Genomic DNA, 23,084 nt, shown 5'->3' with positions numbered 1-23,084 from the left:
ATCCTACAACAGTCTTGGTGTTCGCGGCTCGTGGTCTTGTGGTAATGTTTTCGCTGTCCGCGTGGGTCCGATTCTCGGCGGGGTTGGGGGTTTTCTCTGCCTTGAGATAACTAGATTTTGTGTGTCTATCATCATCATTTCATCCTCATTCACTCGCATGTCGTCATAGTGGCGTAATAGAACTTGGGAGCGGCGGCCGAACCGCCCCATGAGGATCTCCCAGCCACCAATGCCATACACTCATTATTACAGTTTTGCTACAAATTCTACACAGCATTTTATTTGGGTATGACACCATCCAGCTGTTCAACCAGTAAATGGTCACTGTGAAACTGTGACTAAGAGCATAGTTGATCACCCGATGGCAGAACATACGGCTGAGCATAACATGCTCAATTTCAATAGCTGCTTCACATCCCGTGCTATCTAAACCCTTCCTCCTAGCACCAGCTTCTCCTAATTATGTAGATAGGAATTATCTTTACAATGCATACTTTGATCCTGTAATAATAATGGCCTCAAATATCTGCTAGCCCCACCCCCATCGCCACCTCGACCTCCAACTCCACCCTACCACACTCCTCACCCACACCCCGCCCACACACCACCCCACCCCCACCATACCCCACCCCCACCATACCCCACCTCTACTACACCCACTCTACCCCTTGCTCGTCCCCCTGCTCCACCCCTCTCCCCCCCTTCCCCCTCCCCAAATTTCATTCATTCTTTACTCACACCTTCCTCTCCACAGATCTTCCCCTCCCACCTTGCTCCTTCATATTATTGGGTGCTGTGCACATTTCTCCCTTTTTGTGGCCAGAACGAACTCATCTTTGCCAATTGTCCCTCCTGTTCTGTGACCACTCAACCTGGCACAACCCCTTAGTGGAGCTGCGATAACAGGACATCAAGGCTGTTCATATGTAATATGTGTGAATATGTGTACACTGGAGCTCTGGGGGAGGGTTTGTCCAAAAGCTTGCAACGTTCTCAGTCCTATTTATGTGTGTATCAATGACTCAGCACCCCAATTATTTAGTAAGTTGTTACCCTTACTCCTTAAATTATTTAGTTCAAAGATGAATTGCAGTACATTAAAAGGCAAATTGAAATCAGCTTCTTTAGTTAAAAATAGGAGACTACTACTATATTGCCCCTCACAGTTAGTCTTAAGTACAATTGTGCTTCCAGCACTTGATAAGGATGACTGAATCAGTCATCAAAATATTACATAAAATATAATTTTCACCTTGCTAGGACTCTGGATAAATAGCTACTAACATACGACAGTATTCTTGTAGCATTGGTGAGTTTTTATTCCGTAGTAGTATACAGTATTTTAATGCCATAAAATGTGCATTACAAGGCTGAAGAATCAGGACCATGCACATGATAAGATATGAAGCTCATACATGTATGTTGGAAAATTGTATTAAGAACATAAGGCACTGTTACATTGCTGTAGACATTAAAGTTTAGTTTCTGTAAATGAATAGTTGCTTCTCTGGTTGATCCCACACATGCAGGTAATTGTCATCGCATAGCTATGGGAGGATGTAAGGAGAGTTATGGTTAAGGGAGTATTGCAGCTTCATGATGAAAATGAAATATTGATAGAAGAAAAACTTCTTGGACGTTGGCGCAATGGTAATAGGTAGAACTGGAAGGGAGGAATGTCAAAAAATGGGTCCAATTTATCACAGGATTAGACGTGTAAGGTAAAACACTACCACATGCAGTGATATTGAATATTGCTATTATAATACTTACTTCTAGCAGCATTTGAAACTTGATTGAATCTTCCAAAAAATCTAGGTATTAAGTTTGCCAGTACACTAAATAGAGGAACAAATGACACTGAGTAATTAGCCATTGTGGATCCAGTGGGTGAATTATTGTTGTTGCTTGTGCTGGAAGTAACTCTTCGCCCTGTAAACAATAACGGTGATTTTAGTTGAATCCCATTTAATACAATATAAAATTTGTTTAATCATGAACACACACATTCCGCTGCTCCCACCCCCCTCTTTTACACTCTCTCTCTCTCTCTCTCTCTCTCTCTCTCTCTCTCTCTCTCTCTCTCTCTCTCTCTCTCCCCCCCCCCCCCCCCCCCCCTCTCCCCACTGAGGGTGGTGCACATGCTGTCGAAAAATGTCTTGCAATCTTTTGAGCTTTAGGTAGGGTAATATGCCCTGTTAAGACATTATTTACAAAAAAACTTCAGTCACTTACCTTCCTTACTATGCTTTCTTGATTTCTTGTCATAGTGATGAAATTTCTAGTCCTGGCATCTGTATAACTGAAGAAACTGTCAGGTAACCCATGTCAGTAAAATGACAAAGTAGCAGACAGACTAGTAAGTAAGTAAGTATTTTGCTTTTCCCTGCCCTACACAAGTATTATTTTCTTCTTCTTCTTCTAAATGAGCTGTGTGTTCATTATACACTGACCAATCACATTAATGTGACCACCACCTACGTTCAATGTTAATGTGCAGTACCACTAGCAGTGAGGGTTAAGAAAAGGAGCAGTTTGTCTGATGTTTAGTGGGGCATGGTCATTGGCTTTCAGACCAAGGGTGGAAGCTTTTGTGAAACAGCTAAGCTTTTGTGAAACAGCTAAGCTGTTTGTGTGCAGTGCATGGCAAAATGGCACTAATCGAAACTGGCTCCGAGGCTACTGTGGTGCGCCACGAGCAGTAAATGGCAGGGGTGAAGGTGGCTACAGATATGTATATGGGGGAAATAGACATGCAGCTGTTGAGCAGCTGACTGGCCAGATGGACCAAGGGACTATCAACAGTGTCTTTTCAATAACCATTGAGCAAACATTGCTGTGAATGGGCCTCTGCAACACGTGCCTGGTTTATGCACAGATGCTGACTGCTAGTCATTGTCTACAAAGGCTGGAACTTGCATGACAATGCTGCAACTGGCCTTCTACTGAGTGGTGACAGATGGCCTTTTCAGATGTCTGGTGGCCATTGGCATGTACGGTATGGAACTTTTGAAAGCAAACAACCTGCAACAATTGTCAGAAGGGTTCAGGCTGGAGGAGAGGCATGATCTAGGGAATGTTTTTGTGGCACTCCCTGGGTGATCTTGTCATTCTGGAAGGCACAAAGGATAAAGAAATGTATGCCTTTATCCTTCTGTACCACGTTCACCCCTACGCGCAGTTTGTTTTTCCTTGGCTCGATCATCTACCAACAAGTAACTTGTCCCACAGCTCATAGTGTATGTGTATTTTTCAGAGAGCACCAGTATGAGTGTACCATGCTGCCCTGACCAGCAAACTCCCTTGATCTAGAATTTGTGGTACCACTTGAATTGGGTATTTGCATTATATATCTTTAGCCGAGAAATGTAGTGCAGCTGACCAAGGCATTGGAGTCAACATGGCTCCACATCCCTGTTGGTCCCATCCCAAAACTCGTTGACACTTTTCCTGCGTGTCTTGCAGTGGTCCACACTGCAAAAAGTGTTTATTCATGCTTTTGACAGGTAGGGCACATTAATGTGAATAAATGTCTCTTGTTGTGAAATAGATGAACTAGCTTTCATTGAACCTTAAATTTGATATTTTTACTATGCATGCATATATCCCCCTTCCGAAATATTTCTTCATGTGTTGTATTTGTCTTTCATACACAAGATGAGCCATGTTAGTAATATGTTGCATTACCGCCATATATCCTTTTTATTGCGTTTTTTTTCCCTTCATTGTATTTTATATTGTTTTATCCAGTTTAATTTAACTTTTAGAAATTTTAATTTTCTGCTCTTCAGTTGCACTCCTTTCAGAAATATCATAATTTTACTCCATTTTCTCTCTCCAGATACTTCCCCTATATTCCCAAATGTTGTAAAGATTTTGTAATTGTTCTCTATTTTTCCTCCTATTGTGAAGAGTGTTATTAGAATAATCATTTGTTCTCTGTAATGGAATTGTTTGTTATCTAATGTTTCTTCAATTTTTCTTTCTATTAATCTGTTTATTACTGTAGTTGTCTACTCACAAGTGTGAGGTAACAGACTGGTGGTGTGAAACTTCTCTCTCTACATGTCACACTGCCCGTCAAACACTGGCACCAGTAAGAACCACCTTTTTTAAAAAAAAAAAAAAAAAACAACATATTGTTAGAAACCACTGTCCACCTCAAAAGCTTTCATACTTTTTGTAATCTATATACCCCTTCCTTCATGCATTTCATGGGTTTCTTCTTACTGTCTAGAAATTGTACATATGCTTCTGTTCTTTTCTGTGGAATTTGTTCCAGTGGCTTCATCTTAGCAACTCAGGCTTTGAACAATCATTTTCATTTTATGAGTGATCTGTTGTGTAGGTCATACTTCGCTCTACATAAGTTTCATACTTCGCTCTACATAAGTTTCTGGAGTTTCCATCTTGATTCATTTAACAGGAGTACCCCATCAATTATTAATAGGTTTTCTTCCTATAGCCATAATTATGTACCTCTGTTGTGCTTCATTTCACTTCCACTACCATGAGATTTCCAACATGAGTGGGGTTATGTCAAAAATTTGTGAAATCTTTTACTTGTAAAACAGTCATTCACAGCTACATAAATAACTTTTCACCTTGCATTTTGTATTTTATGTTCACTCTACATTTTTATCTACACTTGTCTGACTCTTTTATCTGACTGTTGTTCCACCAATTCCTTTGTCAACAAAAGTTATGCTGTAAATCCTAGATGATGTTACACATCGATTTTTTACACTCCAGTATTTTGTTTGTAAATTATTCCAGCCAATCTTTTCAATGCCTTCCGAAATTTTCTGTTTAAACCACCTTTTCTTCTGATACCTGAAAAAGTGTTGATATAACTAATTGAAACATAGGAGAGAACACCAGGAGCCCTTGTCTTGCTTCTTTTCCGTAGCCTGCATTTGCCATTAAATCTTCCTCATATTTCTTCCTCACTATAACATTCAAAACTCTCCATATATATTAGGTTGTGATCTTCTTCCTGAGACTTCATCAACTCTTGGTTTTTCTCGTATATTCTCTTTAATTTGTCTGATAAAATTGTGGTTCTTCCAAGCAAACATGCTGTGATTGTTGGAACTTTTCATGGCCATGAATAATGAGCATGTTCCTCACAGCAGTCATACTTGTTGCTAGTTTAATGATGTCCCCTTAGTCACTATAGAAGAAGCTATTTTTCCCCTTCTACTTTCACTTATTTCTGTTAACCTTAACTACCTATATCACCAACCACCTGCATAATATATGTCATGTAGACTCATTTATGTGTATTTCATGTAAAAGTTTCTTTTGTCTTCTACGACCACATTTGGATCATTAGTACTACCAGTGCAAATGTGCATCTGTTGAAGCACAGGAAAGACGAGTATGTAAAAGGTGTTGACAGAAAAGTGGGAACCAGGTGCCTCAATCATCATTCTGCTTTCCTCATCAAAAATATTGGCACATAAACATATTCATGTTCTTCTAACACAGAACATTCTCAATCCTTTTATCCAGTCTCTCTTTGTTGTGAAGCCTTCATACTAATCTCTGTCTCACACTGCCAGTGTTTATGTTTATATCTCTATCTCAGTCTCTCTTTTTTTTCTGTCATTGGTTTACAGTATATCACACTACCACTGTTTTCTGTCTGACTTACACTGTTTCCTTTTGTCTTTCTTTCCCACTATATCTCGGGAGTTCAAAAATTCTGGATGATCCAACTTTTTTTTTCCTCCTATACCCACGTGCTTAAAATTTTGATCCAAAATGCACCTTACCTTATACCTAAGTGTTTAAATTCACTGGTCTGGGAGGATCCAGATCCCTCAAGTCTATGTATGGTCTCCACTCATCTGTATCTTTCATTTTCACTGTCTCCTTTCCCACTGCTACTATGTCTATGTATCCATCTCTCTTTCTCTTTTACTATCACTCTAATCACTCTCTCTTTGCAACCCACTGCTATTGTCTTCATCCACTGTCCTTTCTCTTCGACTGCAGCTCTCTCTCTCTCTCTCTCTCTCTCTCTCTCTCTCTCTCTCTCTCTCTCTCTCTCTCTCTCTCTCTTTCATCACCACTGTCTCCTCCATCTTTCTCTACCTATAGCACTGCCTCTTCTCTCATCCACCATCGCGGTCTCTCTGCTACTCCAATTTCATACAGAAAGGTGTTGGTATGTCCGCAAGCCAAAATTTTTGGTGAGGGAGGTGGAATGAGGATTGGAGCAGCTGATTTCCCACGTTTGTCAGAAACTTTTTTGTGCTCTGACAGGAACATTTTTCCACTGGTTTCCTTGTTTTCTCTGCTACAGCCATGTTGCTTACATAAAACGAATTCTACAGGTAAGTAAAGCTGCAGCCATGTTGCTTACGTAAAAGGAATTCTACCGGTAAGTAAAGACTTAGACACATTTATGTACTTTGATACATTTAAGTAACAAACAAATATGCATAATACAAGGTTAACAGAAAATCATTTGCTTTACATTTTTTCTGGCTACTTTGCTCATTGATCACAATTCGTGAAAAATGTCCGGCTTATGATTTGTATCTTAAAAAAGAATAAATATGTTATTGCAAACCCTATACAGAATTTGCAATCTTTCCAATTTAACATAATTTTTGGCAGTCATTTAAGTTCTTTTCAGACGTGTTGTGATTGCTTTTAGCCCCTTTTTTGTCACTGCAGTGTCACTTTATACATTTTCCCGTTATATCGAGACACCTTGTCATAAAGTTTTACTGATGAAAAAATGCTGACTAAAAACATAGAAACGTAGTTTGATGATCCTAAAACCCTTGCCATGTGTTCACTATGGTAGTTAAAACTACGTCTACACCTCAGACTGGGTTCTATGTGGGTAAGTACGATGAATTTATACCTCTGGATCTTGGTAACAGAAAATGACATTGAAAGAAGAGTCAAGGTTCCCCGAAAACATCATCTAGAAAAAATAAGATAAAAATTTCAATGACCTTCCATGATCAAAAATTATAATATTGATCATCCCCATAATTAATACTTTTGAACCCAAAGATCAGGGTTTTATCGGGTTTTCTCTGGAATGACCATGAACAAATAGTGCTTTTATGTGTCACCTAAGGTACACCTTAGACCACACCTAATATAAAAGAACCAACTGATTTGCTGGACTGGAGGAAGTGTCTAACGTTTAAATTTTGACCCAGTACTGTAGGATCGCTGCAGTAGGCTCATTCCTCTTATAGGTACACCAGTGGTCGCTCAACCAAGGGGTATCCAAAACACTGTACCCCTTATCCCTGTGATGAATAGGAACTTGAGATACGACCCCCTGAAAAACTGAATTTTCGCATGTGACATTTTTTTAAAACTATATGGTACCTGTGCATCAACTTTTAGGTTTTTTTTTTTTTTAACGCACTTAGCAGCAGTTTCCAATCCCTAGATCAAGTGTTTGCAATGAACAGCCATCCAGTCTTTAAAATATGTGTGTGCGTGCTATTTATTCAAAAGCAGTTTGTAAAAAATATCACAATAGTTAATTGTGTGCTTTCCTGTTTTGCTGAGTTGTTATTTCCTTTTTCTGCACAATATTTTGACAGCCGACTCTGTTATCTTCATCAGTTGCTGCCAGTTTTGCTGTTCTCTGTACTTACTATTTGGACTTCAACTGGACAGTGAACTATTGTTGGCTCACACCTTTGTCTATGACTGAGTTCGATTTCGTATGCCCACTAAGCTCTCTGATGCTTTTCTGTTTCTTGGAGCTCATTCTCATATTCTGTGAAATCCAAATTCTCTCAGTGTTTTCAAATTCTTGTGGATGTGGTGGGCAGTGAGATTTTAATACATTGAGTACCGGACCCCAGGCATTATTTAAATTTAAATCTCCATCACTATTTCTTATATTATTGGACTTCTTTATTTCAACAGAATTGCATTTTCAGCAACTTGTATTGAAAGGGGGTGGAAGAGGATGGAGGGGGGTTGGGAATACAGGGCAAGGGTTTTAGGGTCATCACAAGGGTTCTGAGCTCACCAAACTACATTTCTATATTTTTAGTCAGCATTTTTTTGCCAGTATGGGCCAATGGTCAAAAGTGACACTGCAGTGACCAAGAAAGTACGCCCAGCCTTAAAAAAAAAATTAGTAAATAAAATAGAAAGAAACTTCCACATGGGAAAAATATAATAAAAACAAAGATTCGAAGACTTACCAAGCGGGAAGCCGCCGGCAGACAGGCACATGAACAAGACACACAAACACACACACAGAATTGCTAGCTTTCGCAACCGATGGTTGCTTCTTCAGGAAGGAGAGGGAAAGACGAAAGGATGTGGGTTTTAAGGGAGAGGGTAAGGAGTCATTCCAATCCCGGGAGCGGAAAGACTTCCCTTAGGGGAAAAAAAGGACAGGTGTACACTCGCGCGCACACACACACACACACACACACACACACACACACACACATATCCATCCGCACATACACAGACACAAGCAGACATATTTAAAGGCAAAGAGTAAGGGCAGAGATGTCAGTTGTGGCGGAAGTACAGAGACAAAGAAGTTGTTGAAAGACAGGTGAGGTATGAGTGGCGGCAACTTGAAATTAGACCTGTCTTTCAACAACTTCTTTGCCTCTGTACTTCCGCCTCGACTGACATCTCTGCCCTTACTCTTTGCCTTTAAATATGTCTGCTTGTGTCTGTGTATGTGCGGATGGATATGTGTGTGTGTGTGTGTGTGTGCGCGCGAGTGTACACCTGTCCTTTTTTTCCACTAAGGGAAGTCTTTCCGCTCCCGGGATTGGAATGACTCCTTACCCTCTCCCTTAAAACCCACATCCTTTCGTCTTTCCCTCTCCTTCCTGAAGCTAGCAATTCTGTGTGTGTGTTCGTGTGTGTCTTGTTCATGTACCTGTCTGCCGGCGGTTTCCCACTTGGTAAGTCTTCGAATCTTTGAAAGAAACTTCCCCACTCCACCAAGAGTGTCTTTCCGCCGTCCACCTAACCTTCGTAACCTCTTGGTTCATCCCTATGAAATCCCAAACCACCTTCCCTACCCTCTGGCTCCTACCCTTGCAACTGCCCCCGGTGTAAAACATGTCCTATGCACCCTCCCACCACCACCTACTCCAGTCCTGTAACCCGGAAGGTGTACACGATCAAAGGCAGAGCCACGTGTGGAAACACCCACGTGATTTACCAACTGACCTGCCTACACTGTGACGCTTTCTATGTGGGAATGATAAGCAACAAACTGTCCATTCGCATGAATGGACACAGGCAGACAGTGTTTGTTGGTAATGAGGATCACCCTGTGGCTAAACATGCCTTGGTGCACGGCCAGCACATCTTGGCACAGTGTTACACCGTCCGAGTTATCTGGATACTTCCTACCAACACCAACCTATCCGAACTCCGGAGATGGGAACTTGCCCTTCAGTATATCCTCTCTTCTCGTTATCCACCAGGCCTCAATCTCCGCTAATTTCAAGTTGCCGCCACTCATACCTCACTTGTCTTTCAACAACATCTTTGTCTCCACACTTCCGCCTCGACTTACATCTCTGCCCTTACTCTTTGCCTTTAAATATGTCTGTGTGTGTGTGTGTGTGTCTGTGTGCGTGTGTGTGTGTGTGTGTGTCTGTGTGCGTGTGTGTGCGTGTGCGTGCGCGCTCGCGCGCTTGAGAGTATATACCTATCCTTTTTTCCCCCTAAGGTAAGTCTTTCCGCTCCCGGGATTGGAATGACTCCTTACCCTCTCCCTTAAAACCCACATCCTTTCATCTTTCATTTTCCTTCCCTCTTTCCTGACAAAGCAGCCGCCGGTTGCGAAAGCTCGAAATCTGTGTGTGTGTTTGTGTGTTTTATTCATTGTGCCTATCTACCGTCGCTTTCCCGCTTGGTAAGTCTTGGAATCTTTGTAGAATTTCTGAGTTAAGGTTGCTTTAGTCTGATGTGTCACTGGTAAGCCTTGCATTGCTTTTCAACTATTCTGATTGTCAGCCCTATGTAAGACATGCCATATTTGCATGGGATGTTTTATACACAGATTTCAATTTTGCAGAAGATCATATTTAACATTGCCGTCGTCTTGGAAACAGGAGACCTTGTATCCTGTTGAAAATTGTTGTATATTGCCATTAATGTACTGAGTGCTTATTAAGAGTAGACAGTATTGTGAAATTCCGTTGAAAATTTTGCATATTGCAAATACTTAGTGATTTTTTTAAATCTTTTAACAATGGCAGTAATACTGACACAAGTTTTGATTTTGGCTAACTAATTTCTTGTTGAATTATAGTTTTAATATTCATTACTCACCTGCATCTGATGTCTGTTCAGTGAATAAGGAATTCCAGTTACCTGAAACAGGGATAACATTATCTTTACCTGTTACTTCAGTGTACTGTATGCAGTATCTAAGTGGGTTATTTCTGAACCTTTTCAAACATGGAACCTTTATAGAGCCTGTCATGTTTAGTTATAGAGCCTATCATGTTTAATGCAGTCAGTTTTGAAATATACATTGTGTTATACAGGCTGTAATTAAATCATAACAGCATCTGATGAACAAATTTTATTTCTTGAATAAAACAAAGGCACTTAAAAAAATTCTAAATATAGAATGTGTCTAGAAAACAAGGCAAATGCATGCAAAAGGAATAAAATACCATGTGCTGGTCAGAAGTGGTAAAGATAATAAAACATTACACATACAAAAATTATATCAGCACGACAAGCTATACTGTGCAACAATTCCTCTCTTGTTTGCGGAGTTTAAAGACACAATTGTTAATGATTTAAAATTTGTCTGAAAATTTTCTTTTGGCAGTGCTTTTGTGAATACGTCTGCAAACTGATCTTCTGACTTAACATAAGAAACAATAATAGTACTGTCATATATTTTTTCAAGGATGTAATGGAACCTGATATCACTATGTTTAGTCCTGTTGTGGTGTTCATTGTTTCTCGTTAATTACAATGCACTTTGGTTGTCCACATAGATTGGCATTGGTTGTTCCATGTTAACTCCAATCTACTGTGAGACTATACAAAGCCAGAGGAGTGATTTCAGCAGCTGCTTCTTTTGTAGACCTGGCAGCACGTTTTTGCCTGTGACATGTCCATGGAACAGATACACTGGTCAGCCCATTGAAATAGGCTGTTGTTAAACGATGAGTAACAATATCTCCGGCAAAATCAGCATCTGAATAAAACATGTATTTAATGCCTTCATCTCTTGTTCCTTGAAGATACTGTAGGTTGTGTTTAACTGCAGTCCAGTGCTGTGGTGCAGAGTTGTTAAGAAACTGACTTAGGCTGACAGGAAACATTATATTAGGTATTTTCACTTGGCAGCAAGCTTAAATCCACATACAGCCTCACAAAATCGGAACTTTTTCATGTACTTCTTATATTCATTTTCTGGGCACTGTCCTCAGTGCAACACTAAGCTGCAATAAGTCAGTGTTGTGTAGGGCTTGCACTTGTTCATGTTAATTTTTTTGTAAGTGGCAACTTTCTTGGCAAATAAACATTTCTTTACTTTCATGGTCTTGCTTGATTTCCGATCCTACGAACTAACTTGGATTGTCAATCTCAGTTTCAAAATGAGTTTTGAATTCTTTAACTTGATTTACTTGTAGTTAGTCATTCATCACAAAAGTAGCAAAAAACAATTCTTTGCCGTCAGCTTGAGTATGGAATACACAGTTATCTGAAAGCAACTTTTTGAAATCAAAACATTTAATAAACTGAACAAATTTTTGATTCCTACATCAAGGAGACTAATTTAGTCCATAAAGGCTTCTGTTTAATTTGCGGACTAAATTTGCATTTTTGTTAATGAAACCTTCAGACTGTTTCATGAATATATCATCTTGCAAATCACCATTCTGGAAAGCAGTTTTCACATCAAATTTCGGCATGCACATATCATACACTCCTGGCAGAGACAAAAGAATGTGAATTGATTCATACCAAACTACAAGTGAGAAGGAAAAGGTTTCTCCATGACCCAGTCCGGGTTTCTGAGAGTATTCTTTTGCATATAATTTATCTTTATACCTCATAATGCTACCATCTTGTGCATATTTAATTCTGTAAACTCACCCACAGCCTGTCAATCTTGAGGTAGAGGCATTAAACCCCCTGTGTTATTTAGTGCTGATGAAGACATTTCATCTTTCATTGCTTTGAACTACTTTTCAGCATCTCCATATGCTTACACCACCATGAAAATTTGTGGTTCATCATAATCTGCTGCATAAGCCACATAGTTTCGGAAACAAAGTGGAGGGCAACGTTCATCACAGTTTCTAAGATTCATTCCTACTGAGCATTCTCAATAGTATATGGTTCTTGACATTGCTCAAATTCCTCTCCGTTTTCAACAGGTTGTTGAACTTCATTTCCTCTTGCATCTGTCTGTATACAGTGTTGTTGGGCCTGAGTTCATTAGGGTACCCAATGGCATTTTCATTGAAAACCACATCTCATGTGACAGTTATCTTTTGTTTTACAGGATCATATGGCCTATAGTTTACTGTAACTACCTCAATCAACCATTACCATCATCTTCCTTTTACTTTGAAATTTGGGTATAAACCATTTGTGAGTATGCATAGAGCATTCAGCACCAAATCTCTTCATATACGTTAATAATGTTTCCTTCTTTAACCATTTCTCATGAGCCATCTAATTACAATTAGGCTTATACGGACAGCAATAGACTGCCACATTGACAGCTTCTGCCCAAAGTGTGTCTTGCATACCAGAATCGATAAGCATTGTGTGAGCCACTTTCCACTGTAGGTCTGATTTCATGTTCAGGTTTACTGTTCTGCTCCGGTGTATAAGGTGAACTGGTTTCATGGATGATACCATTCTTCTTGAGGTGATTGTGAAGTTGGTCACTAACAAACTCCGTCCCATTGTCAGTCCTAATAACTTGAAGCTTAGTCCTTGTCTGCCCTGCCACCAACTGTTGATACTAAGAACACAGAAGTGATATCACTTTTGTTCTCGAAAAAATATGCAAACTTATATGAAGTGTAGTCATCTTCAACTACAACAAAATAGGTAGCTCCACCTAATCATGTTGTGTGATATGTTTGCACACATATCAGCATGAATGAATTCTCTTGGAGCACAGACACAATCTGAAAACTTGAACTAAACTCCTTCCTATGCAGTTTACCATACTGACATGATTAACGGGAAAACTCTGTTGAAGTATTTGATTTTATTTCTGGAGTCAAACCACTGTCGGCCACTTTCTTCAAATTTTTGAAATATACATGTCCCAACCTGTTGTGCCATAACAGAGTTAAGTCAGATGATGCCCAATTTGCTTGTTCCACGTTGTCCATACAAAATAACATTCTGTAACGTTGATTTTCAGCTTCTACATCACTTGTCACTAGTCTCTCACTAAATACCTCAATCTTATTATTGTCCAGTACCTTTGGCATAAACAACTGGATTATCTCCTATCTTAACAGGAGCTTTGAACTTCGCTAGTGGTTTAAGCTTTAAAAACCATTCCTTGTGTGAACTCATGTGTTTTGATGCACCATTGTCCAGAAGCCAGACACACAGTTAAATTCCAGAATGTTCCTGATTTTTGCACTGGGAACTCAATGTTTAGGGTCTTGATTTTCTCTTGACAGTTTCATCAGTCTTTTCTTGCATTCAGGCCTATAATGACCTCTTTTATGACAGTAATAAGTCACCATTCCTCTTATATACAGAACTTTTGCTTAAATTGTTTTGCAAACACTGATTTTTACTTTTATTCCTTTTGTGAATACCATTAACAGCAGCGAATGCAGATGCCATTTCTTCAGTATGTGACAGATGCAGCGCTTCTTTCAGTAACCTTCCTGTTAAAGTTTCGAAAGTCTGCAAAACACTGTGCTAATGCTTCAACTTTACTAATATGTTGTGCAGTATTATTGCATTTTATAACTGATGAACTGTTGTTTCAACACTAAGTTATTTATTGCAAATCACTGCTCACAATTTATCTTAAGCCAATTGCACATATCACTTACTGTAGCACATGACATGACACTTTGAAGCTGGTCACATTTCATACCAGATGAAATAAAAAGCATTGCTTTTGTGTTAAGCTTACTCCACAAGTGCTGTGTATCTGTACCTTCAACTGGTCTTACTTTACTTCTGTCAACAACATCTAGCAGTTTCATAGCTTTAAAATATAATTTCCATTTTATATTTCCATTGCCGAAATTTTCCTCTGTCAAATTTTTGGTTACTGGAAAGCTTTGTATGATTCATCTTTCACTTTTTCACTATCCAAATAAAGCCAAAGGTCCCGAGTTCGAGCCTCGGTTGGGCGCACAGTTACATTCTGCCAGGAAGTTTCATATCGGCGCACACTCCGCTGCAGAGCGAAAATCTCATTCTGGAAACATCCCCTAGGCTGTGGCTAAGCCATGTCTCCGCAGTAGCCTTTCTTTCAGGAGTTCTAGTTCTGCAAGGTTCGCAGGAGAGCTTCTGTAAAGTTTGGAAGGTAGGAGACGAGATACTGGCGGAAGTAAAGCTGTGAGGACCGGGCGTGAGTCGTGCTTCGGTAGCTCAGTTGGTAGAGCACTTGCCTGCGAAACGCAAAGGTCCCGAGTTCGAGTCTCGGTCGGGCACACAGTTTTAATCTGCCAGGAAGTTTCAGTACGGTTTATAAGTGCTTTCAAAATTTTCGGTGTGGTCATATGGGCACAAGTGATGCTGAACGTTCTGGACGCCCTGTAGAGGTCATGACTCAAATCATTGATAAAATCCATGATATGGTGATGGATGACAGATGAGTTAATGTGCGTCAGATTGCTAGTGCATTGCTCACGCTTGACCAAAAGCGGAATCGTGTGAAGTGATGCAAGGATGCTTTGCAGCTGTTTAGGAAGAATCCGCCGAACTTTAAGCGTCATTTCGTCACTGTGGATGAAACATGGATACATTTCTATACTCCTGAGACCAATCAAAATCCTAACAATGGGCTAACAAGGGAAAATTTGCACCAAAAAAAGCGAAGACCATTCCTTCTGCCGGAAAGGTTGTGGTGACTGTCTTTGGGGATTCGCAAGGGATAATTCTCATCGACTATCTGGAAAAGGGTAAAACTATTACAGGTGCATATTATTCATCGTTATTGGACTGTTTGAAAACCGAGCTGCAAGAAAAACCGGGCGATTGGACCGCAAAAACGTATTTTTCCATCGCGACAATGCACCAGCACACATTCTCAGCAGTTGTGATCGCAAAATTAATGGAAATAGGATTCCAGCTCGTTTCACATCCCTACTTGATTCCCTTGGACTACAATTTGTTCCCCAGTTTGAAGAAATGGCTGACGGGACAAAGATTTTATTCAAACAAGGAGGTGATTGCAACAACTAATAGCTATTTTGAAGACTTGGACAATTCCTATTATTCGAAAGGGATCAACAAATTAGAACAGCGTTGGACGAAGTGTGTAAGTCTAAAAGGAAACTATGTCAAAAAATAAAAAAAGGTTTACACCACACACGTAAGTAGTTTTTATTTTTGGACGTACTTTTCAAACGCCCCTCGTATGTACATCATTGTTTCCTCTGGACTGCAGTGGAGTGTTTACTACGGAGTTAATGAGGGACTGAATGTACTGTGAAGCAGTAGTCAGAATGCCAGCCTCCTTAGACAGGTGTCTGCAAGATGATTGTAGGTGAGCACCACATATTAGTCTTACTGCACGTTTTTGTGCAATTAAGACTTTCTTTGTTAAAGATGAGTTACCCCAGAACATTATTCCGTGAGACGTTGTTGAATGAAAATATGCAAAATATGTCAACTTACTGATTTGGCTTTCCCTAATATTTGCAACGATTCGAAGTGCAAATGTTGCTGAACTAAATTTTTTTAGGAGTTCCAAAATGCCCTTGCTCCAACTTAAATCCGCATTAATATGGACACCTAAGAATTTTGAAGTTTCGACCCTATTTATTGTTTCCTCGCCATGTGCTACACTTATTGGTGCAGTACCTCTCGATTTGCATAACTGAATATGTTGTGTCTTTTTAAAATTGCAGGTGAGACCATTTGCAGAAAACCAGTTGATGATACTGTTAAGTACTGTGTTTACCGTGTAGTATGTATGCTTGGATTGATTACAGTACAAATTTATCTGCAAGAAGAACTAAATTTGCGTGTTATATATTATATGGAAGATTGTTTAAGTATATGAGGAACAGTAGTGGACATAAGATTGAGGCTTGAGGAACCTCCACACGTGATTTCTCCGCAGTCGGAATTACGTACCGATGTGAGAATTACTGTTGCCGACAGCAAGGGCCGTTAAATGACTAGACAAACAAGATATACGACTCGTACAGTCGGTATTATTGGCAGTGTTTTGCAGTTTTTTTAGTGCAATACATATAAAAAGACAGATTAGAGTAAGAAATCAGAGAAAATGCAATTACTATGCAACAAGCCATTATAGACCGTGGACCCCTTATAGAAAACTGTTAATAACCTTAATCAAAATACGAGGGCGTGCTTAAAAGTAATGCCTCCATATTTTTTATTCTATTATCAGTATCTGTTGAGGTATTAGATTTCATGCACATACATGTTGACTTTCCCTTTCCGCTGACGCAAATTGCAACTCTCTGCCACTAGAAGCCTCCAAATTGTAGCGTGTAACATAGTGATGTGCTACGTAAATATGTTGGTGCGTGAGAAACAGTGTGCTGTAAGTTAATAATTTGATTAGTTTGCCACCAACATGGAACTCCATCTTCTTCAGCACGACAATGCCAGACCACACATAAGCCCTGCGACATCTGCAACAATCAGATGCCTTGGGTTCACTGTCATCGATCGTCCTCCATATTTGGTAGTGACGAAACTCATCAGATATAGGTGAGGTTGTGGCTATGTCAACAAAGTCAGATATCTACAGTGATGGTATCGACGAACTGGGCTCTCATTGGGAGAAATGTGTTCATCGCCAGGACGACTGTGTGGAGAAATAAATGTGTAGATATGAAGAATAAAGATATAGACTGTTAATAACGTGTGTTTTATTTAATGTTTCAAGAGTTTTCTCATAATCAAGCAGAGAGAGACATTGACCGAACGCCATCCACTATATGGTTAACCCTTAGGGATTAAAAAGACTAAAGATAGCGGTTTCTCAGGGGTTGGCTACCCCATTTTAGAACTTCCACCAAGTGGTGTTGAATTAAACTAAAAGTCATGGAAAATGCTAAACCGTATGAGAACTGGTGTAGCCCCTGTAAAAATGAATCCGAAAAAATGGGCCGTTTTAGAACCTGATGACAATAGGTGCGATTGTGGAGAAATACAAAACATGGAGTATCACCTGAAATTTTCCTGCATGTTGATCCCTAGATGATGTCTGGATAAGGAAGACTGAAGCTTTTAGGAGGCATTACTTTCAGCACGCCGTAGTACTCATAAAATGTTTGTGAACAACCTCTGGTATTTTGTTGGTGGAGTTTACATTCACCCTGTATTTCGTCAGCTAATGTACTCAGGACATAAGTCTCTATGCGGCTGTATTATCAAACAGAATCAAATAATTTTTAAACAGAAAACAAAACGAAGAATCTACTTAATTTGCCGTTACCTCATGTTTAGAAAAAGGTTTTCCTTGTTGACCATTGAGAATCTTAAATGACTTCACGAAGTAACTGGCTAATTCTGGTGTTCTTCGAGCGGAGTAAGCGGCACGGGAACTGTCAGGCGTACTCAGCGAGATGGATAGCTTAAAAGTTTTTGGGTGTCCATTATTGCCCTTTTCTTTGCTCGAAATTTCGACAACTTCCCAGTTTGTGTTCTTCAGCTTTTCGCTGTTTGAAGTCCAATCCAAACTCTGAATTGGACAGGCGTAAAGAGGTATTGCCGTATGACATTTTCCTTGCCTATAACTCGTTTTACGGTTCGGTATAGCCTTTTGGTTTGTCTTTAGACAGCAGCAAGAAATGATCGCTAGGGCAGCGTGCGGCATGTCCAGTTCACGGTTAAAGTGGAGTCCAAACAGCGAGCACGTGAGTATGACAACCACAGAAGTTGTCCAAGTATCGTGCAAAGAAAAAACCCAGCTGCAAACAAAAGATAGTGTAAACCCAAACAGTCGTGAAGGGTTATAGGCGACCCGCACATTCACCGGATGGCAGTAAATACTTACTGTATGGTGCGGACAGGGCACCGGTCAGAACGAGGCAGAGGAGTGCCGCGGAAGTTGGCGGCGAGGCGGGAGCGGCCACCATGCTGAGCGAGTACTGGCGGCGGCGCCGTCTTCCGCCTACCTTATACTGGCCGGCCGCTGACTCAGCTGTCTGCGTCTCTCCCTAGCTGACCTACTCCCCCACATCCGAGCCCAGATTTCACGCCTCTTCTCTTCTGTACCCTTGACTGGTCTCGCTGATTGATGTCCCAGCAAGCATTCAGCTCGCAGGGCTTTGTTGCAGAGAGAGCGACGCAGCGTCAGGAACCTGCTTCATACTTTGGTCCGTGTTGGTCTGTTGAATGTGTTCGGGCGCCTGCGACTTCCAAATGCAGGCAGCGGCCCGCTCCCCAGCTCCTCCTCTTAGACAGCATGCCGCGCCGAACCCAAGTATATCGTGGCGCGACTGCTAAATATCGATTAGATCTGAAACTTCCTGACACATTATAACTGCGTGGCGGACCGAGACTCGAACTCGGCTCCCTAATTCGAGTCTCGGTCCAGCACACAGTTTTAATCTCCCAGGAAGTTTTATGTCAGCGCACACTCAGCTCGTTTACATGTTTATGTCCAGCAGTCGGTGAATGTTGTCCAGTCTCGCAGCAGCTTCAGTTCGCATCTCGATCAGTTTTAGTTTGTTGTCTACTGTTTAATTTATAGTACAGATGTCTGGTTGTGAAGACGCGGACTACAGAAACTTTCAGGAGTATTTAAATAGTGATTCCTGTTAACATGGGTTTGAGCAGCTAAGCGACGTGGATATAGTGAACAAAGTGTGTTTGGTAGAGAAAGGAAGCGAAGACAAAGGCAGTCGAGGAACCCCCGTATCACACACATCGAGGCACCGAAATGCGTTGATCTTTTTTCGAGTATGTACGACGTAAATGATGACCGTCGTCATGAAAAAAATTAATTAAAAATAGAAACATAAATTCGAAGAATAGTTGTCGAAAGTCGTACAGTGTTGTTGAACTGCAATTTTGTAAATACATTACCATTTTCCAGCGATTAAAGGATGTGTAATGCAGTGGTTTTTTGTGTGACATCTAGCATGTTTTGTAAGTAAATGGCAGTTTTCAGTAAGAAATGTTAAATTATCGGTGTAGTCTCGGTTCCGCATTAACTCTAATAATGTGGAGCTTGTTGTAGTTAGCATCGTAGCACATGCTACAAATAGTCTTATCCTGATGTCGCGGCCCCTACAGGAGTATCCACAGGGGCAGAAGTGTTTTTATATATTCCTGACTTAATGCTGGTTCTTCAAACTTTGTAAGTAGGCTTTCACTACATAGTTAGCGTGATGATTCGTGCTATATTAGGTTTGGTCTCGCACTCTTTGAGCATACAGTAAACTCGATTATCCGGGGTAACTGAGGACTTGAAAACCGCGGATAGTCCGCAATTGAAGTACACGGTAACGTATTAGGATTGTTTAAAAACAAACATTACAATGTCATAATTAAAATCTCTCGGCTACCGTTTATATTAAATTCTACTTTAATCATCATAGTCCACGTGAGAATGCGGTACTTTAGTCCAGCTCTTTCAATGCTCGTGCAGCATATTGTTTACTACACACGTATTCTAACGTGAGATTGAGATTTTCGATCACTGGCGACCACTCCCGAGTTAAAGAAAAAATTTCAGCAGCAAAAAGAAATTAGAGAAATAGGCCACCGATAATCAGCACAGCAGAAAATGCGGTTGCGGACAATCGAGAGTTTGCTGTACCTCAGTACCGGTATGTCCGCGTACCGTTTATGCCAAGCACCATTCAGAAAATGGGTAGAAACAAAAATTCTGAAGAAAAGCTGTAATACGCCATTTGTTCGATGATAAACCTACGACTTAAGAGATGGTGAGGAGTTGTACACTACTTTTAACTCTTATGGAAAGTTTCCCTCAAGTATCCCCACTAGAATTACTGTTGTATCACAGTTTAATGCATCCAGTCTTCAGAGTTCCACGAACGTGCCACTAAATGAGATGTTTTTGCCTTTGATAAATGATGACTAACAGAAACCCTCAGCTGCCGACAGGTGGTGTTGATATACCTCGATGTGGACAGCTGAAAATGTGTGCCCCGACTGGGACTCGAACCCGGGATCTCCTGCTTACATGGCAGACGCTCAATCCATCTGAGCCACCGAGGACACAGATGAATAGCGCGACTGCAGGGACTTTTGCGCGCTTCCCGTGAGACTCACATTCCCAACTGCCCAAACCTACATATGTGAAGTACCTTAAAGACATTTGCCCATCCACTCAATTCTCGCGCACGCTTTGGCGATTCCCGTAAGAGTTTGGGCAACCTGTACGCATTCGCACAGACGAAGGTCAATGGCTGGGTAGCCTATAGTAACTGTTCTTGAAAGAACAGATACTGTCGATGATCGTGCAGCTTTTCCATGGAATAAATGATGCGTGCGCGAGTAATGAGTGGATGGGCAAATGTCTATAAGGTACTTTACATATGTAGAATTGTGGACAGTTGGGAATGTCTCACGGGAAGCGCGCAAGGGCGAAGTCCCTGCAGTCGCGCTATTCATCTGTGTCCTCGGTGGCTCAGATGGATTGAGCGTCTGCCATGTAAGCAGGAGATCCCGGGTTCGAGTCCCGGTCGGGGCACACATTTTCAGCTGTCCACATCGAGGTATATCAACAACACCTGTCGGCAGCTGAGGGTTTCAGTTAGTCATCATTTATTCCAGGGAAACGCTGAACGGTCATCAACAGTAACTGTTCTTGAAAGAACAGTTACTGTCTTCATATATATGTTTTTACCTTCGGTGTAATAAGGCGACTGTTCATAAGCTGGTCGTAGTTGTATGAAAACACACACACACACACACACACACACACACACACACACACACACACACACACACACACAGAGTATGCGTTGACATTGATGTTAGCGAGACTTATTAGCGAAGAAACAACCTATTGAATATTGCCCAGTATTTCCATTTTACTTCGCTGTCAGTTCCAGTCCGTTCAATATCACTAAAAAGTATCGGAGGGGTTCGTGCAGGCTCGGTTCGCTCAATATCGCCAAGGGGAAATGCGCAGGCGCTAACGACCAACCTACAACGACCGAGATGTGTTACAGTCTCATTGCCGTGTCTTCTCTGTCAGCAACTTGGTCTTCCGCCGTATTGGGGTATGATGCTTTCAGATTTGCGAAAGCATCTCAGCTGCTCCATCTGGTAAAGTCTTGTTAAACGTTAATTAGTGTTAATATCATAGTTATAATCATTAACATTTATATTTTAGAAACGTTTTTACGACTTATACATCTACGGGATTAAATTATCCTACCACCAATGAAGAGACTAATGAAAGAAATTTTTAATATCATCCCTCACAAAAAGAATATTATTGTTCCTTAATTCGTAATATGTGTGCGACAGCAATCCACAAGTTTGTTTTCTTTATGTGGGCAGTATAGTGCTTTGTGAGATATTAGTTATGAATGATGGAAATAAGAACTTATTTCAGTTGATCTCTCTTTTCTCAGATTTATAGTCATATTTCTGCTTATGAAATGCAGTATCAGCATTTTCAATTATTTTATCCTCCAGCATTTTATGAGATATGAAAATTCAGTGGCAGCTTTCTCAGATTTATAGCCATAAATGTTCCAGTTATGAACTGTAGTCTAAAAATTTTCGTTATCGGTATCCTTAAGCATTTCCAGAGATTTTTGATGATCTCATGACGACGTACATACATCGCCCTCCTGTAAGACCATTCCCAGAATTCGAAGATGGATGGAGATAAGATCAATGTATAAAAAAAAGGCTGTCGTATGTTGATGATAGTCCGCCATATAAAATTATGGAAATTTGATGGTATGGCTAACTTTGTTTAATGCATGATTACTATGTAGTAATGCGCATCGAGTCTTAAATGTGCATCTGGAAACTTGTTTTTGCAATTTCTTCACTGTGAGAGATTACATCATTCAAAATCATGTCCTGATACTGCTGCGTACGATATCTGCACCTTGTACTGATACACATTTTAACACATTTTGCTTATTTTTTTCCAAGCAGGACATTCCTTATATAGTGTTCAGAATTGTTAATAGTAACCCATTCTTCGGAATAGTTTCCTTCACTTCTAAGCGTGTGTTTTCGAGGATGTAGACTATTAACTGCGCCATCAGAAAAATAAAATTGTCCTGAGCCCGAAGGTAGTATCGATCTAATGTGATTGGGCGTGGTCGTACCGGGGAAGTTATGGCCGCCCTCCTGCAACCTGTGAAGTGACACATGCAGATATCACAGGATTGTAATTTTTATCATTTTTAACGTGAATCCTTAACTACGTTGTAATTGAAAGTTTTCCTTTTAGTAAACAAAGTAGCCAATGATTAAAGAACCAGTTAATGAAAAAAAAAGAAAAAATCTCGAAGGGCTGGCCACAGAACGAACCTCAAGCTTTTATAGTCTTAAACTTAGTCACTGAGTTATGTGGTCCATACGTTATGAATTGCAAATAGATAGTATTGAACTTATAGATAACTACTAACATGAAATGCTGTTCAAAAGCGGATACGATCAGCTTCATTAAAACTGCGGTTCCGAACGTGACGCTTCCAGTTTGTAGGAAGCAGACTTCATGCACAATTTTAAAGGCTATTGTTAGCAATTAAACAACTTGTCAGACTTTACTAGTTTGTCAGGTATTTTGAGTGTGCTGCTTCGTTTGATGTTTGTGAGAAATTTTGATTGAAGTCATATTTGACAAGCTGGCGGACGTTGTTTGTTTCACCGCGTATTTTTAGCGAGAAAGAGTTTTCTCACGTTATTGTAGGTTACCACAATTGTGGAAACTACGA

At 40.4% G+C, this 23,084-nt stretch overlaps 2 protein-coding genes and 2 non-coding genes across 4 annotated transcripts in view; 3 read left to right on the top strand and 1 right to left on the bottom strand.

Annotated features, from left to right (window-relative positions):
• Positions 1–18,309, bottom strand: part of LOC126365922 (uncharacterized) — a 29,300-nt gene extending 10,991 nt beyond the window's left edge. The window contains exons 1-3 of the mRNA XM_050008673.1: positions 18,200–18,309; positions 10,309–10,350; positions 1,774–1,932 (exon numbers count right to left, since the gene is read on the bottom strand). Coding sequence (XP_049864630.1) covers positions 1,774–1,932; positions 10,309–10,350; positions 18,200–18,281 — 283 coding nt within the window. The 5' untranslated portion in view covers positions 18,282–18,309. The remainder of the gene's footprint in view (positions 1–1,773; positions 1,933–10,308; positions 10,351–18,199) is intronic.
• LOC126365921 (phosphatidylserine lipase ABHD16A) overlaps positions 1–23,084 on the top strand; it is a 202,930-nt gene that overhangs the window by 164,237 nt on the left and 15,609 nt on the right. The window lies entirely within an intron of this gene.
• Positions 14,578–14,652, top strand: Trnar-gcg (transfer RNA arginine (anticodon GCG)). The gene has a single exon. It is a non-coding gene; the product is annotated as a tRNA-Arg (tRNA).
• Trnat-ugu (transfer RNA threonine (anticodon UGU)) lies at positions 20,793–20,866 on the top strand. Its single transcript has one exon. It is a non-coding gene; the product is annotated as a tRNA-Thr (tRNA).

This window comes from Schistocerca gregaria, chromosome 4 (genome assembly GCF_023897955.1).
Source record: "Schistocerca gregaria isolate iqSchGreg1 chromosome 4, iqSchGreg1.2, whole genome shotgun sequence".
Lineage (NCBI taxonomy): Eukaryota > Metazoa > Arthropoda > Insecta > Orthoptera > Acrididae > Schistocerca > Schistocerca gregaria.
The sequence above is the reverse complement of the archived record's forward strand: the minus strand, read 5'-3'. Positions and strand labels throughout refer to the sequence as shown.